Source organism: Triticum urartu, chromosome 6A (genome assembly GCF_056163025.1).
Source record: "Triticum urartu cultivar PI428250 chromosome 6A, HENAU_Tu73, whole genome shotgun sequence".
NCBI classification, from domain to species: domain Eukaryota; kingdom Viridiplantae; phylum Streptophyta; class Magnoliopsida; order Poales; family Poaceae; genus Triticum; species Triticum urartu.
In genome coordinates, this window is record NC_141878.1 from 277,672,549 (window position 1) to 277,688,800 (window position 16,252).

The window sequence follows — 16,252 nt, forward strand, 5'->3', positions numbered from 1 at the left end:
GGTTTTGTTTAGATTAAAAGTTCGCCATAGCTGCAACTTCGCGTACTTCGTTTGTGTCCAACAACCAGACCAAGACGTCACAGAACCCCACCTTGATCACTAAAGCTTTCATCTTATATTCGCGATATCCAGATTGCAATCTCAGTTTCTTGCTTGTTCTTCGTTTGCTCGCAGGAAACAGGCCCTCGTGGTCAGGTTGATCATGCTCCGGCGTGGTCAATAACCCCTCGCACGTTCGTAGTCGGATCGTCAAAGTCGACTTCCTCTAAAACGATAGCCACTATCTCATCGAAAGGCGGGACACCTTTGCCTCTATCAAGTGGTATCAGATTTCCAGGTTGCTCGGTGAGATTTTACAGTTTTTCGTAGTTTAGGTCAAGTCTGTTCTTCATACCTATAGTCCACGAAAAAGCCAAAAAAAATTAGGGTTAGGTCATCATATCCGAACCAATCTGAGCCTTTGCATAGTCTTTTTAGAGTTTTGCTTTGTTGAATTTGCGGTTGCATTGTCGTGTCGAGTTGCTGGTCTTAGCGTCTAGTCCCTTAGAGTTTCGAGTTCTGTTCACAGGTTGTCACGCCGCCGCCGCACCATCGTCATCATCATTACCATATACCACCACCCCACCATATACATCGCCGCTGCCATATACCACCACCAATCCGAGTCCACATATACCATCGCCATATACCACCACCAATCCGAGTCCAGATATACCATCGCCATATACCACCACCAATCCGAGTCCAGATATAGCACCACAGTCCGAGTTCCACCAGATTCATCTCCGCCACCAGTCCTAGTACGAGTCCAGTATTTGTTGCTTTGTTTTCGAGTTCCAGATCACGCCATACTCCGAGTCATGACAGAGTAGGACTCCCGAGATTACGTGCTACTCGCAGAAGAAAAATAGTTCCAAACTCAAAAAAAAACTAAGCCTGGAAATTCTGGCTAGGCAGTTTTTAGACCATTTGTAGACTTTTTCGAAAAAAAATTGTTGCGGAGCAAAAAAAAGAGGGAAAAAAGTGAAAAAAAAAATCAGAGTGTGCTCCTCCATTGTTTACGTGCAGCATCGTGATTTTGTTAGTGTTCTAGGCTCGCGTCTCTAGCACGGTCTAGCCTAGGACCAGCACAGTACCGTCGTTGAGCGTTTATTCAACTTTGCATCTCTGAATTGATTATTGCTGACCCTTTTTGCTACCATATTATAAGCCTTCCCAGCTCCACATACATCTACGTCGTGCGTTTGACTCTCCCTGGTAATCGCTCTATCCAAGCTTTGAGGGTTTTGACTACGACGGTGGCCGATCACCGCCTGCTGCTGGGTAAGAACTGGTAAGAATTTGAGATTTGCCTGACGGATTTGTGACACCACCACCACCTCTTGTTAGTAGTCTGTAGGATCATATTCTTGTGTGTTTCTATTGTTGCTAACCATGTCAGGATCACAAGCCGACGAGACTGACTGGGAGAACATGACGAATAAGGAGTTGCATGATAAATTTCAGCAAATGATGAGTGGACAGTTGCAAGATGTGCTAAACAGATTTGAAGAGGCCATGGAGAAGATAGATGGCATGGAGAAGACGTTCGAAACAAAGCTTGATAACAGGTTTAATGAATTGCTCGCGCGTCTTCCACCACCACCACCGGCTGCACCTAACACACCTCTACAACAACAACAACGACGACTACCTACACATCGCGAAAAAGCCCTCCGCCGAGCGAGCCGTCTCCCTCTTGCACCTGGCCAAACTGTTGGTGCTGCTGTTGATACTTCTGTGGCTCCTGCTGCTGATGCGGAGGAGGATGATTTTGTGGGAGATTACGAGGATGAGGTTGGTCAAAATCAGAACTACGTGCCACCACCAGCACATCAACCACCAGGTCGTCCACATGCAAATAATGGCAATGGTAGGGCTCACCCTCAGGTACGAGATCATGACCATCTCCCTAAACTAAAATTGAATATTCCACCATTTGAGGGTAGATATGCTCCTGATATATATTTTACTTGGGAGTTAGAAACTGAACAACGATTTACATGTTTACAATATCCCGAGGAGAGACGTGTTCCTGCTGCTGTTTGTGCATTCACTAGTTTTGCATGTGTTTGGTGGTCTGAACATTGTAGATTATATCCTATTCCAGCTACTTGGGCTGCTTTGAAAACTGCTATGCGTACTCGTTGGGTTCCACCATATTATCAACGTGAATTACTTCAAAAATTGTAGCGTTTAAGACAAGGAAAAAATTCTGTAGAAGAATATTATCAGGAATTACAAACTGGCATGATTAGATGTGGTATTGTTGAGGAGAATGAAGCTATGCTTGCACGTTTGATGGGTGGATTAAATAGAGATATTCAGACCATTCTAGAGTATAAGTAGTATACTAATATCACTCGTTTATTCCATCTTGCTTGTAAAGCTGAACTTGAAGTGCAGGATCGACAGGCATTGGCGCGAACTAACTTTTATGCCGGTCGATCTTCATCATGGACACCACGTGCATCCTCCACTTCCACTCCACCAGCACCTCCATCAGGTGCCACCTCCAGCCGTGATACAAGAAAGCAGGCACAACCACCACTATCTGCCAAGAGCACACCTGTCGGGCCTCCGCAGAGCTCTTCTTCTTCCATGGCATCAACAGGGCACACAAGTGATATTATTTGTCATCATTGTAAGGGAAGAGGACATTTTGCGAGAGAACGCCAATCTCAGCGCGTGATGATTGCTACTGAGGATGGTGGGTATGAGTCCGCTAGTGACTATGATGAGGAGATGTTGGCTCTTATTACACATGAAGAACACAGTGGAGACGATTCTGATCATGAGACGCAATACATGGCTGCTGAAGATGCTGACATGTATGAATGTTTAGTTGCTCAACGTGTTTTGAGTGTGCAGGTTACACAAGCTGAGCAAAATCAGAGGCATAATTTGTTCCATACAAAGGGAGTTGTGAAGGAACGTTCTGTTCGCGTCATCATAGATGGAGGGAGCTGCAACAACTTGACTAGCATGGAGATGGTGGAGAAGCTATCTCTCACCACAAGACCACATCCACATCCTTACTACATCCAATGGTTCAATAACAGCGGCAAGGTTAAGGTCACATGTACTGTTCGTGTGCATTTTAGTATCTCTACATATGCTGATTATGTTGATTGTGATGTGGTACCTATGCAAGCATGTTCCTTATTACGTGGTAGACCATGGCAATTTGGTAAAAGTTCTGTACACCATGGTAGAAACAATCAGTATACTCTTGTTCATAAAGATAAAAATATTACTTTGCTTCCTATGACTCCTGAATCCATTTTGAAAGATGATATTAATAGAGCTAATAAAGCAAAACAGGAGAAAAATAAGAGTGAAAATCAGATTGTGGCAAAAGAATTTGAGCAACAAATGAAACCTAATAATAAACCATCTAGTGTTGCTTCTGAAATTAAATTGAAAAGTGCATGTTTACTTGCCACAAAATCTGATATTGATGAGCTAGATTTTAGCAAATCTGTTTGCTATGCTTTTGTGTGCAAAGTGGCATTATTTTCTTTCGAGGACGTGCGTTCCTCTTTGCCTCCTACTGTCACTAACATTTTGCAGGATTTCACTGACGTCTTTACAGAAGACGTGCCACCGGGATTACCACCTATTCGAGGGATTGAGCATCAAATTGACTTAATTCTCGGTGCATCATTACCCAACCGTGCACCATACCGTACCAATCCAGAGGAGACGAAGGAGATTATGCGTCAAGTACAAGAACTGCTCGACAAAGGTTATATACGCGAATCCCTTAGTCCTTGTGCTGTTCCTATCATTTTAGTGCCGAAAAAGGATGGTACGTCGTGTATGTGCGTTGATTGTAGAGGCATTAATAATATTACTATTCATTATCGTCATCCTATTCCTAGGCTAGATGATATGCTTGATGAATTGAGTGGCTCTACAATATTCTCCAAAGTTGATTTGTGTAGTGGATACCATCAAATTCGTATGAAATTGGGAGATGAATGGAAAACAGCATTTAAAACTAAGTTTGGATTATATGACTGGTTAGTTATGCCTTTTGGGTTAACTAATGCACCTAGTACTTTCATGAGATTAATGAACGAAGTTTTACGTGCTTTCATTGGACGATTTGTGGTAGTTTACTTTGATGACATATTAATTTATAGCAAATCTTTGGAGGAACATTTGGAACATTTACGTGTTGTTTTTATTGCTCTACGTGATGCATGTTTGTTTGGTAACCTTGGAAAGTGCACCTTTTGCACCGACCGAGTATCTTTTCTTGGCTATGTTGTTACTCCACAGGGAATTGATGTTGATAAAGCCAAGATTGAAGCTATTGAGAGTTGGCCGCAGCCCAAAACGGTCACACGAGTGAGGAGTTTCCTTGGCCTTGTTGGTTTCTATAGGCGTTTTGTGAGAGATTTCAGCACCATTGCTGCACCTCTCAATGAGCTTACAAAGAAGGATGTGCCTTTTGTTTGGGGTACCGCACAGGAAGAAGCCTTCACGGTATTGAAAGATAAGTTGACACATGCTCCTTTACTCCAACTTCCTGATTTTAATAAGACTTTTGAGCTTGAATATGATGCTAGTGGAATTGGATTAGGAGGTGTGTTATTACAAGATGGCAAACCTGTTGCATACTTTTCTAAAAAATTGAGTGGGCCTAGTCTGAACTATTCTACTTATGATAAAGAATTATATGCTCTTGTTCGGACCTTAAAAACATGGCAACATTATTTATGGCCCAAGGAATTTGTTATACATTCTAATCATGATTCTTTGAAACACATTAAACGTCAAGAAAAACTGAACCGTAGACATGCTAAATGGGTTGAATTCATTGAGACTTTCCCTTATGTCATTAAACACAAGAAGGGTAAAGAAAATGTTACTGCTGATGCATTGTCTCGTCGTTATACTATGCTTTCACAACTTGACTTTAAAATATTTGGTTTGGAGACCATCAAAGATCAATATGTTAATGATGCTGAATTTAAAGATGTATTGCAGAATAGTAAGGAAGGGAGAACTTGGAACAAGTTCGTTCTTAATGATGGATTTGTGTTTCGTGCTAACAAGTTATGCATTCCAGCTAGCTCCGTTCCTCTTTTGTTTTTGCAGGAGGCGCATGGAGGAGGATTAATGGGACACTTTGGCGTCAAGAAGACGGAGGATATACTTGCTACACATTTCTTTTGGCCAAAGATGAGACGGGATGTTGAGCGTTATTTTGCTCGCTGCACTACATGTCAAAAAGCTAAGTCATGACTCAATCCTCATGGTTTATATATGCCTTTGCCTGTACCTAGTGTTCCTTGGGAGGATATACTATGGACTTTGTTTTAGGTTTACCTCAAACAAAGAAGGGGAGGGATAGCATATTTGTTGTCGTGGATAGGTTCTCGAAAATGGCACATTTTATACCATGTCATAAAAGCGATGATGCTGTTAATGTTGCTGATTTGTTCTTTCGTGAAATTATTCGCTTGCATGGTGTGCCAAATACTATTGTTTCAGATCGTGATACTAAATTTCTTAGCCACTTTTGGAGATGTTTATATGCTAACTTGCGGACTAAACTGCTTTTTAGTAGTACTTGTCACCCCCAAACTGATGGACAAACTGAAGTAGTCAATAGAACATTGTCTACTATGCTTAGGGCTGTTTTGAAGAATAATAAGAAAATGTGGGAAGAATGCTTGCCTCATATTGAATTTGCTTATAATCGTTCATTGCATTCTACTACTAAGATGTGCCCTTTTGAAATTGTGTATGGTTTCCTACCTCGTGGACCTATTGATTTGTTGCCTCTTCCATCTTTGGAGAAGGTTAATTTTGATGCCAAAGAACATGCTGAATTGATTTTAAAAATGCATGAGTTAACTAAGGAAAACATTGAGCGTATGAATGCTAAATATAAAATTGCTGGAGATAAGGGTAGAAAACATGTTGTGTTTGCACCTGGAGGTCTTGTTTTGTTACATTTGCGTAAGGATAGATTTCCTAATTTGTGCAAATCAAAGCTAATGCCACGTGTTGATGGTCCTTTTAAGGTGTTAGAGAAAATAAATGATAATGCATATAAACTTGAGCTGCCTGCAGATTTTGGGGTTAGTCCCACTTTTAACATTGCAGATTTGAAGCCTTATTTGGGTGAGGATGATGAACTTTCATCGAGGATGACTTCATTTCAAGAAGGGGAGGACGATGAGGACATCAATACCATTGTTACACCCACAGCCCCTGCTGCTATACATACTGGACCAATTACTAGAGCTCGCGCAGGCCAATTGATACTTTTGTTTCTTGGTAATGATTCTAATGTTCATGAGAATATGATGCTGCCTAAATTGGATACATTTGTTTTGCTTACAAATGAAGGGCCTAGCTTGGACAAGAAAGATGAACCTTGGAGCAAGTTCAAGCATGGAGATGATGGCATGCGCAAGGGGAACAAGAACGGAGTTACAAGTGATGATTCCAGGACTCTAAAGCCACCATAATGAGTGCATGAAGCATTGGACGAAATATACAAGATGCCACTTCATAAATTTCGCCCAGAGGCTATTCTAGGTGCTGCATCACCTTATTATTGGGCCAGGCCCATGTATTTTCGAAGTACTTAAGTATAGGCTGTTTTTAGAGTTCGTATGTGTGGGGAAACAAGAGTTAGGGTTGGTTTCGGACCCCTCCACCAAGGGCCACAAAATTCCCCCTCTCCCCTCCATATATACAGCCCTTCGGGCATCGTTTAGACTTTGGGGGTTTTGTTTAGATTAAAAGTTCGCCATAGCTGCAACTTCGCGTACTTCGTTTGTGTCCAACGACCAGACCAAGACGTCACAGAACCCCACCTTGATCAATAAAGCTTTCATCTTATATTCGCAATATCCAGATTGCAATCTCAGTTTCTTGCTTGTTCATCGTTTGCTCGCAGGAAACAGGCCCTCGTGGTCAGGTTGATCATGCTCCGGCGTGGTCAATAACCCCTCGGAGTTGGTTTAGCGATTGCTAAGGCGCGACGTCCTCGCACGTTCGTAGTCGGATCGTCAAAGTTGAATTCCTCTAAAACGATAGCCATTATCTCATCGAAAGACGGGACACCTTTGCCTCTATCAGGAGATGATGCGGAGCATCCCAAGGTCATCCCCATGGACTCACCTACATCTCCTATGATACCACTTGGACCAATGACAATAGCCCGAGCGAAGGCTATCGAAGATAAGGTGAACTCACTCCTCTCCGAACTACCACTTTCCATGCATGAGAATTGGCTACTACCTCAAGCGGAAACCCTATGTGTGATCAGGTTCTTGGAGGAAGGCCACAGACCAACTACATTCATCGGACAAGACGGTGAGGATGCCAAGTTCACGGTACAAGAAGAACAACTCAAAGTCCCCAGGCTCCGGACGACCGACACTGCCACACCCGAGCCAAAACTACGGACTTCCGAAGCGCTACGCACGACCGACGACCTCCAGGCTCCGGAAGACCGACCCCGACCGGACGTCCGACTGAAGCACACCCGATCCAAATCTACGGACGTCCGACAGGCACCGGACGTCCGGACCCTCGCGAGCCTCCGGACGACCGGTGACTCTCGGACGTCCGACGCCTGTGCGCTGCCATGTGTTGGGCTGCAGTCCATGTATCCCCCCACTTCGCCATTTTGCACTAAGGTTATAAATAGACCTCCTATTCCTTCTAGCTAGGTTAGCATTGGTTTAGCTCATATTTAGAGATAGAGCATTGCTTATCCACATTGGATCTACTCCACGAGAGAGACCACGGCCCCTCTTCGGAGAAGATCCCTTTGGATTCAAGACCTCCTTGCGGAGAAGAACATCAAGACCTCCTCACGGAGAAGACCGGCTACCTTTGTATCGTCCTTAGTTGTCCGTGGATCGTGTGTTCTCTTATGTACTCAAGGATCTAGTACACGTGTGACTATTTCTTGTTGGTTTAGTGTTTCTCTCGTGTTTCCTTCGTGTTTTCCCTCATTTGCCTCTTCATGTTCTTCGCGGGATCCACTCCTTTTGTGAAAGATCGACCGATTAGGGTTCTACCCTACATTAGTTGGCGTGCTCGTTCTTCCTCTTGGTGGCATAGATGTTGCCGATCTTGTGCTTGTGCAAGGGTAGCTTGGTTTTGACGATGTCGATGCTCTTGCGCTCGAAGTGGCACTTGAGCATCAGTTCCGTGTAGAGGATTGCGGTTAGCTCAACGGTCTTGGCACGCAGCTCGTCAAAGAGTGTTTGATGTCGGGGTACTCGAGCCGGAGATGGTGTTGTCGGATTGTCGACTCAAGCGGCTCCGTCTTGAGTAGGACGAAAAGATAGAAGAATGGTTGACCAACAAGGCACGAATCTCGTCCATTCTCTCATTACCCTCTTGATTTTGTTCGTTGAGTTTGTTGTCGAAGTAGTCTCTTATACGTTGCTCAGAGAGTCGCAAGTCAGTGGCGAGATGGTCGATGTGGTCGCTCATTGCATGTTGTTCTTACTACAAAGCTCGTTGTGCACCGAAGAGGTGGTTCTTGGTGATGTAGTAAGTCATGTCATCGTCTTGCTCGATGAAGAGTCGGTTGGTAGAAGTACTTGGCCTATCCATCATTCCAAGCAAATATGTGAGTGGGAGAAAGAGAAGAACTTATACCAAATGTACCTTGACCGATGTTGAAGATGCATCAATGACTACTCAAATGTGTAACAAGGAAATAGCACAATTGGTACCAATTCTTGTCGGTTCTCACACCTGCACAAATAAAAGCTTATGGTAGAGCTCGGTTAGTATGGTGGCACAAAATTGGATGCAATTGTTAGTGAGCCTCAATAATGTTGGAAAAGATTCACAAATTTGCAAATGCAACAAGTAGACCAATAGCAAGATATGGTTCACGGAAACACACACACAAATAGATAAGTGGGGTCATGTAACCAAGGAATGAGCCAAAATGTGGAATCCACGAAAATGCTCTTGTTGCACAACACTAGAGAGACGCTAGCACGATTGCACAATAGGCATATACGAAACTTGTGCACAACCTACTAAGCAAAAATGCAACGACTTCTATCCCAAGTATGCTATATGTATGGTATTTTGATGATATGATCCAAGATGATCGAGTATGACAATCTTAATGGCGTATGATGCTATGGTTCTTGCTTAAAAGCTCTTTGCGTATCTTTCCTTTTTGCTTAAAATCTTGGTTGGCTCTTTCTCTTTTGAGCTATTTTCTCATGCAGAACTTCACGAGCCAAGATAGTTAATGTGTATGCGATGACAACCTTGTGACACAATAGATGATACCAAGATATTCACCACGATGATATGGTATGTATGGAATGGGAAACTATGATCACTAATGTGCACAAGTAACGTTGCCGACAATACTCAATGCCTAGTCTCGATAGGCAAGGTACACAAAATGGGCTATGGGGTTATCAATGCAATGGCAAGAATGTACAATGATGCTGTATCACAATACCAAGATGATATGGAGGTTACCATTGTTGCTTATGGTGAACGGTGTCAAAATGGTGAAGTGGTTGATGTCGAGTCCTTGGCGAAGATGACCAGCGGTGATGATGATGTCGAACTGTTCCTAGTTAACCGAAGTACCCTAGGAAATGATGAACCGCAACTCAAATCTCAAAACCAAATGTGTCAAAATTGTGTCGGAGTGCGAAATGAGTAAGCAATGGTGGGGCGGGAAACGAGTTGTGGTTTTGGAGTGCGTATGCGGAAGTGGATGTGGAACGGTGCTGGTGGCTGAAATGAAATTTGTCAGTTTCGTGAAGGATCGTTGGGCGTCCGATGATGGTCGGACAAATGATACATGTTGGACGTCTGGAGACGGTCGAACGTCCGGTGCCTGGACGATTTCGGGCACGTGATGAACTCGGGTTGTCAAGGTGGGGTGGAAAATTTGGTCAAATTCGAGCGATTTTGTGGATGGAAATGATGGTGATGATGGGAGAAAGCTAGATCCACTCGTGGCCAAGCAAATCCATGGATCAAATCCAACAAAACTTCATCACAACAACAAATCACAAAAGATTGGGGCTATTATTGGTGGGGATTTTCAAAATTGGGGAAGAACACAACAAAATCAAGCTAGAAAACAAGATGTAGGGGCTCCAAATCCGTGATCAATGTGGCTCGTTGTCGGTGTCAAAACCGGCAGATCTCGGGTAGGGGGTGTCGAATTGTGCGTCTAAGGATCGATGGTAACAGGAGGCAGGGGACACAATGTTTACCCAGGTTCGGGCCCTCTTAATGGAGGTAATACCCTACTTCCTGCTTGATTGACTTTGATGAGTATAGGGGTTACAAGAGTTGATCTACCTCAAGATCTTAACAGCTAAACCTTAATTGTCTAGCCTATATGGTTATGATTGCCTCTATGGACTAAACCCTCTGGTTTATGTAGACGCCGGAGGGAGCTAGGGTTGTACAGAGTTGGTTTACAGAAAAGGGAATCTTCATATTGGTACGCCAAGCTTGCCTTCCACACCAAGGAGAGTCCCATCCAGACATGGGGAAAAGCCTTCCATCTTGTATCTTCATGACCCATCTCCGGCCCATGTCACATAACCCAGACGCTAGAGGACCCCTTAATCCAGGACTCCCTTATTAGCCCCCGAACCGGTCTTCAATGACGACGTATTCGGCATGCAAATTGTCTTTAGCATTGCAAGGCGGGTTCCTCCACCGAATACTTCAAAGCATCTGAACTGAGGGGCTATATTTGGCCCTTACGTCTTCGGTCTTGGTAAGGTGAATTCTTCGAATAGCTCGGTTTTCATTAAATGTCAAACCCTTGAGCTTTTGTGCTTCCGCCGCCTCAAATTCCACGTGGCAAACGAATACAAAGGGCCCAAGCATTTTTATAGATAACCCCTCGACAGCGTACGGAAGGTGTCTATTTAAGGAGATCAAATCTCAGATGCCATTCCACGCTAGGTGAAAATCCTTCGAACTTGCCTCGAGGAACCACGGAACCATGGTCAGCGCTCCTAGTTCTTCCTCCTGCCCCACGGCCCTCAGAAAGGCGATTGGGAGAGCTGCTCTGTATCCCATGCCCAGCTGACCAAACTCCAGGTGTAGGGCTATCTCCCCCTGCGGATCTAGTTCCCGTTCGGGCAGGATTAACATCCTTTACTGGCGAGGCCCTAGCAGAAAATTTCCCAAATCCTTCAGAAGGGGAGCAAGTGTGCTTCGTGTCTTTTCTTTTGAGAGGCATTGGATTCCCAATCCATCTTTCCTCTGGGGTATCCTGTAGTACCACGGCTTCCAACTGCACAATCTCACACCAGGCTCCATCCTGCACATCGCGGGCTACATTGCTCTTTGCGAGCTATTCCTGGGCTGCGAGGCCCATTTCGAGCTATGGAGGAAGCTTTTCTGCCTCGTCCCTCGCACCCAAAAGGGATCCATATTCGAGGTGGGCGGTGCCGAAGTATGGCACATAGCCAGGACAGGATATCTGTCAGGCACTCCTAAGAAGGCATCTGAGGAGTGGCCCTTGGAGTGGTTTTATATTGAAGACGTCGTCCTCTCGGATCCAATCCGACACGGCCTACTTGAATTTTCCCATGGCCCGCTAAAGAAACACCACAGCTGGCGCCCTCAGAGCCTCGAGGAGGAAGACAGTGCGGAAGTTAAGAAACGAATAGAGAAGATAAAAGTACTCGCCCAGTCCGGACTGTCCATAATTGAAGTCATGGTGATTTCCATAACGCACGGTGTCCAACCGCTCCAATCCAGCGGACTCCCCATGTGGAACTACAACAGGGAGGATGATACATCCCGCTACAGGCGCAAGGGTCCAGATAACTTTGCCGCCTTGGCCGCCATGTTGGCTGATCTTTATTAAGGGGAGAAACAAGAATTCACTCGCCTCAAGTGCCGGGATGGCTTTTCCATGTACAGCCCCCTAGCTGGGTAAGCTTTCAATCCAACACCTCTCTCAATTTTCTTCCTGAGTTGCAATTAGTCAAACTTAACCCGCCCATTTTTACTAGGAATGGAGGAAGGTTACCGCGGGGATCTACAACCCTGCTCCACAGCCGGAGGACCATAATCGGGACCTGGATCCCGGATTTGAGGAGGATTCGCCTGGTTCTTTTATCAGGCGAGTTACGATAGCACATAAGTGGCCATCAAAGCCAATCACCCCGGCCTTCTTCTATCTTCCCATGTAAGTGTACAGGGAGCCTCTCCTCCAAAAGAGCTTTCCCATTATGCCTCACCCACTGCTTTGTCTCGTGCTCCAAAGGGGTGGCGCTCATCTCGCCACGCCGCCTCGGGATCATCCTTTAAGAAGGGGTCGCCGACACAAGGCGGGTCATCGAAAAGAAAGGCGGACGGTGATACTTCCAAATCCCCACCTTCAAAAAGGTATGGTTTTCAATACGCCCTGCGGTAAGCATACGAACTGTGACATTTTCTGCTGCGTTATATTTCAGGAAGAGCATCCACCGGACTATATCCGGAGACCCCACTGGACATATGTCCGCCAATCCGACCCCGGACCCTGCCTCTAGGGCTAGAGTCGATACGGGTGCAATGCCGGATTGTTCTCTCTCCGGTGATTCGGATAATGTGTCCGTTACCAACTCTGAAGTGGGGAGTGCTATGAACCATCGGCGCCGGAGGGCAGCTATGCGGGATCCCAATTTTACTGAGGTGGCATTCAATGCCTTCAGCTCGGTGGATGCCTATATTTGAGCTTCACAGGATGGGCTTGCTGGAGCCACTTACCAGCTTTCAAAGGATATGCGGGTAAGATCATTTTGTGTCGATTTAATAGTCCTATACCAGTAGCCCCCGAGACTTGAAAACAGTTGAAGCAACTGATTTTAAGGATTGATGTATAATCGGATACTCACGGAGAAGAACAACATGCTATCTTGGGAGCTGGAATAGTGTCGGACCCTGCTAACTATTGTTACCGCCGAACTAGAGAAGTCCAAGGAGGCACCGACTGGTAATGTCTCCTACTATCCGGAAAATATAATCATGTGGAAGTCGTGCTTATGCAAATAAACACTCTTTATATTTGACAATGGCAGGATCATCGGATCAGCTTGAAGAGAAACTAAAGGCCGCGCAGGCGAACGAAGAACATGCCGAAAGGAAAGAGGCCGCTGGTCAACCAGTACTGACGCGGACTAGGGACGAAAAGAACAAGCTGCAGGATGCCAACACCCAGCTCGGTGAAGAACTAAAAGATGTGCGAGCCCAACTGGCAGACGCCCTAAAGGAGAACAGAAAATTTAGAGGCGGCATATTCAGTATGCCTTTTACCTTACTGACATACAGTTTGCTGATGCGAATCCTAACAGGTTTATTTCTGTATGTGTGTTGTCTGGGCAGCCCAAAGAAGAGGTGTCCGGATTTCAAGGAGACCTGCTACAAGAGTTGTCCAAGGTGCATGAGTGAGCGCGGAAGGCTATGACAAGCATTGCAAAGGCTTTACGGCCATCCGACTCTCCTCCAGGAAGTATGGAGGAGCTCGTTAATTTACTCAAGGGAGCTCGGCGCAGTTTTGGGCTATGGAAGATATCAGCATGCCGAGAAGGTGATCGGGAGGTATGGGCCATGGTAAAAGCACGTTACACCGGACTTGATCCAAATCATATGGCGTGGGTTAGACCTCGAGGATCCGATGGACAAGAAGTCTCGGTTAGCCTGGTATACGATCAAGTGAAGGAGGCCGCCAAGTTTTCCCAACAAGATTGTAGACTAGACAACCTGTTAGATGGTCTAGAAGAAGAAGTTTTTGAGTCCAAGTAGCAATGTACTTTTATCGAGAGACTTGTCTCCAGCCGAATTTGTAAAACGATTGTCATGGCAGACTTTTTGCTTCGACCTCCGAAAACCGTATGTTTGGAGTGTTTTGAAATAGTATATCGTAGGTAAATACCAAGGTATGTTCGGAAACCAGACAGTCCTGTCATTGTTGCTTGAACAGACAAGTTGTATCCGGGGAGTTATGTTATATTACATTTGATTGTAAGAAACATCTTCCAGAGAGAATAGTTCCGTTAAGGGTTCCTTTCCCTGGGCTGGTATGCAGTATTTTTTTTGTGCATACCGAAGCTGTGATGCTAAAAAATCACAGTACTCTTTTATAGTCTGGGGTTTTGTATTGCCATGAGGGCAGTTCGTCTTTAGTTCACCGACTAATCATTCCCTTAAGGATGCTAGCTCTCGACTTCACCCGTCTGAGGTACATGTCCCGATAACCAGGTTGTAACAATTGCAGAGGTGCTCCCTTTATGCCCTAGCCGAACAAGCGGGAACGTAGGGCATAAGCACAGGAGCCAGGCAACCTAGATTGGCAAAAACTTAAGTCATAAAGGTGCATATAATGCCGAAGAAAAGACATATATGAACATATGACACATATATACGGCGAGCTTGATGCTCGAATAATAATAATAATAATAATAATAATAATAATAATAATAATAATAATAATAATAATAATAATAAGATTCTTGTGAAAAGAAGCCCCCAGGTATTGTGGGGTATGTACATTTAAGGATGTATACTGCTACCTTTTGAGCATGCGTTGGTTTTCCCTTGAAGAGGAAAGGGTGATGCAACAAAGTAGCGTAAATATTTCCCTTAGTTTTGAGAACCAAGGTATCAATCCAGTAGGAGACTACGCACAAGTAACCTAGTACCTGCACAAACAATCAAGAACCTTACAACCAATGCGATAAAGGGGTTGTCAATCCCATCATGGTCACTCGCAAAAGTGAGATCTGATAAAGCTAGTAAAGTAAATATTTTTTTGGTATTTTTGTTGTATAGATTGGAAAGTAAAGATTGCAAAATAGTAAATGAGATGCTATGTAAATAAAAGAGATGCAATATAATAAGAAAGAGACCCGGGGGCCATAGGTTTCACTAGTGGCTTCTCTCAAGTGATGAGGACATCAATACCATTGTTACACCCACAGCCCCTACTGTTACATATACTGGACCAATTACTAGAGCTCGCGCACGCCAATTAAATTACCAGGTACTTTCGTTTCTTGGTAATGATTCTAATGTTCATGAGATTATGATGCTGCCTAAATTGGATACATTTGTTTTGCTTACAAATGAAGGGCCTAGCTTGGACAAGAAAGATGAACCTTGGAGCAAGTTCAAGCATGGAGATGATGGCATGCGCAAGGGGAACAAGAACGGAGTTACAAGTGATGATTCCAGGACTCTGAAGCCACCATAATGAGTGCATGAAGCATGGGACGAAATATACAAGATGCCACTTCATAAATTTCGTCCAGAGGCTATTCTAGGTGCTGCGTCACCTTATTAATGGGCCAGGCCCATGTAATTTCGAAATACTTAAGTATAGGCTATTTTTAGAGTCCGTATGTGTGGGGAAACAAGAGTTAGGGTTGGTTTCGGACCCCACCCTCAAGGGCCACGAAATTCCCCTCTCTTCCTCCATATATACAGCCCTTAGGGCGTCGTTTAGACTTTGGGTTTTGTTTAGATTAAAAGTTCGCCATAGCTGCAACTTCACGTACTTCGTTTGTGTCCAACGACCAGACCAAGACGTCACAGAACCCCACCTTGATCAATAAAGCTTTCATCTTATATTCGCAATATCCAGATTGCAATCTCAGTTTCTTGCTTGTTCTTCGTTTGCTCGCAGGAAACAGGCCCTCGTGGTCAGGTTGATCATGCTCCGGCGTGGTCAATAACCCCTCGGAAGTTGGTTTAGCGATTGCTAAGGCGCGATGTCTCGCACGATCGTAGTCGGATCGTCAAGGTCGACTCCCACAGAAAACGATAGCCACCATCTCATCGAAACATCGGGACACCTTTGCCTCTATCAAGTGGTATCAGATTTCCAGGTTGCTCGGTGAGATTTTACAGTTTTTCGTAGATTAGATCGAGTCTGTTCTTCATACCTACAGTCCACGAAAAAGCCACACAAAAAAAAAATTAGTGTTAGTTCATCATATCCGAACCAATCTGAGCCTTTGCATAATCTTTTTAGGGTTTTTGCTTTGTTGAATTTGCGGTTGCATCGTCGTGTCAAGTTGCTGGTCTTAGAGTCTAGTCTTTTAGAGTTTCGAGTTCTGGTCACAAGTTGTCACGCCACCGCCGCACCATCATCATCGCCCATCTACCACTTTTGCTTATCCGCCACCGCTCTGAATCCACCATATATCCACCACCAATCCGAGTTCTT

At 44.6% G+C, this 16,252-nt stretch overlaps 2 protein-coding genes across 2 annotated transcripts in view; both read left to right on the forward strand.

Annotated features, from left to right (window-relative positions):
• The first annotated feature begins 2,730 nt into the window (after positions 1-2,730).
• On the forward strand, positions 2,731-13,476 carry LOC147964998 (uncharacterized). Its single transcript, XM_087530240.1, has 3 exons — positions 2,731-3,850; positions 13,107-13,267; positions 13,357-13,476. The coding sequence occupies exons 1-3, from the start codon at positions 2,731-2,733 to the stop codon at positions 13,474-13,476; spliced, it is 1,401 nt and encodes a 466-aa protein (XP_087386366.1).
• Positions 13,477-13,488: 12 nt separating this feature from the next.
• Positions 13,489-16,252, forward strand: part of LOC147964999 (uncharacterized) — a 98,665-nt gene continuing 95,901 nt past the window's right edge. Inside the window, exon 1 of the mRNA XM_087530241.1 lies at positions 13,489-13,626. Within this exon, the coding sequence (XP_087386367.1) occupies positions 13,489-13,626 (138 nt within the window). The remainder of the gene's footprint in view (positions 13,627-16,252) is intronic.

Coding starts and splice junctions, on each gene's coding strand:
- LOC147964998 (XM_087530240.1), top strand. CDS start 2,731: ATGATTGCTACTGAGGATGGTGGGTATGAGTCCGCTAGTGACTATGAT. Junction 3,851..13,106: donor TTTAGTGCCGAAAAAGGATG/GTACGTCGTGTA, acceptor TGACAATGGCAG/GATCATCGGATCAGCTTGAA. Junction 13,268..13,356: donor TCGGTGAAGAACTAAAAGAT/GTGCGAGCCCAA, acceptor ACTGACATACAG/TTTGCTGATGCGAATCCTAA.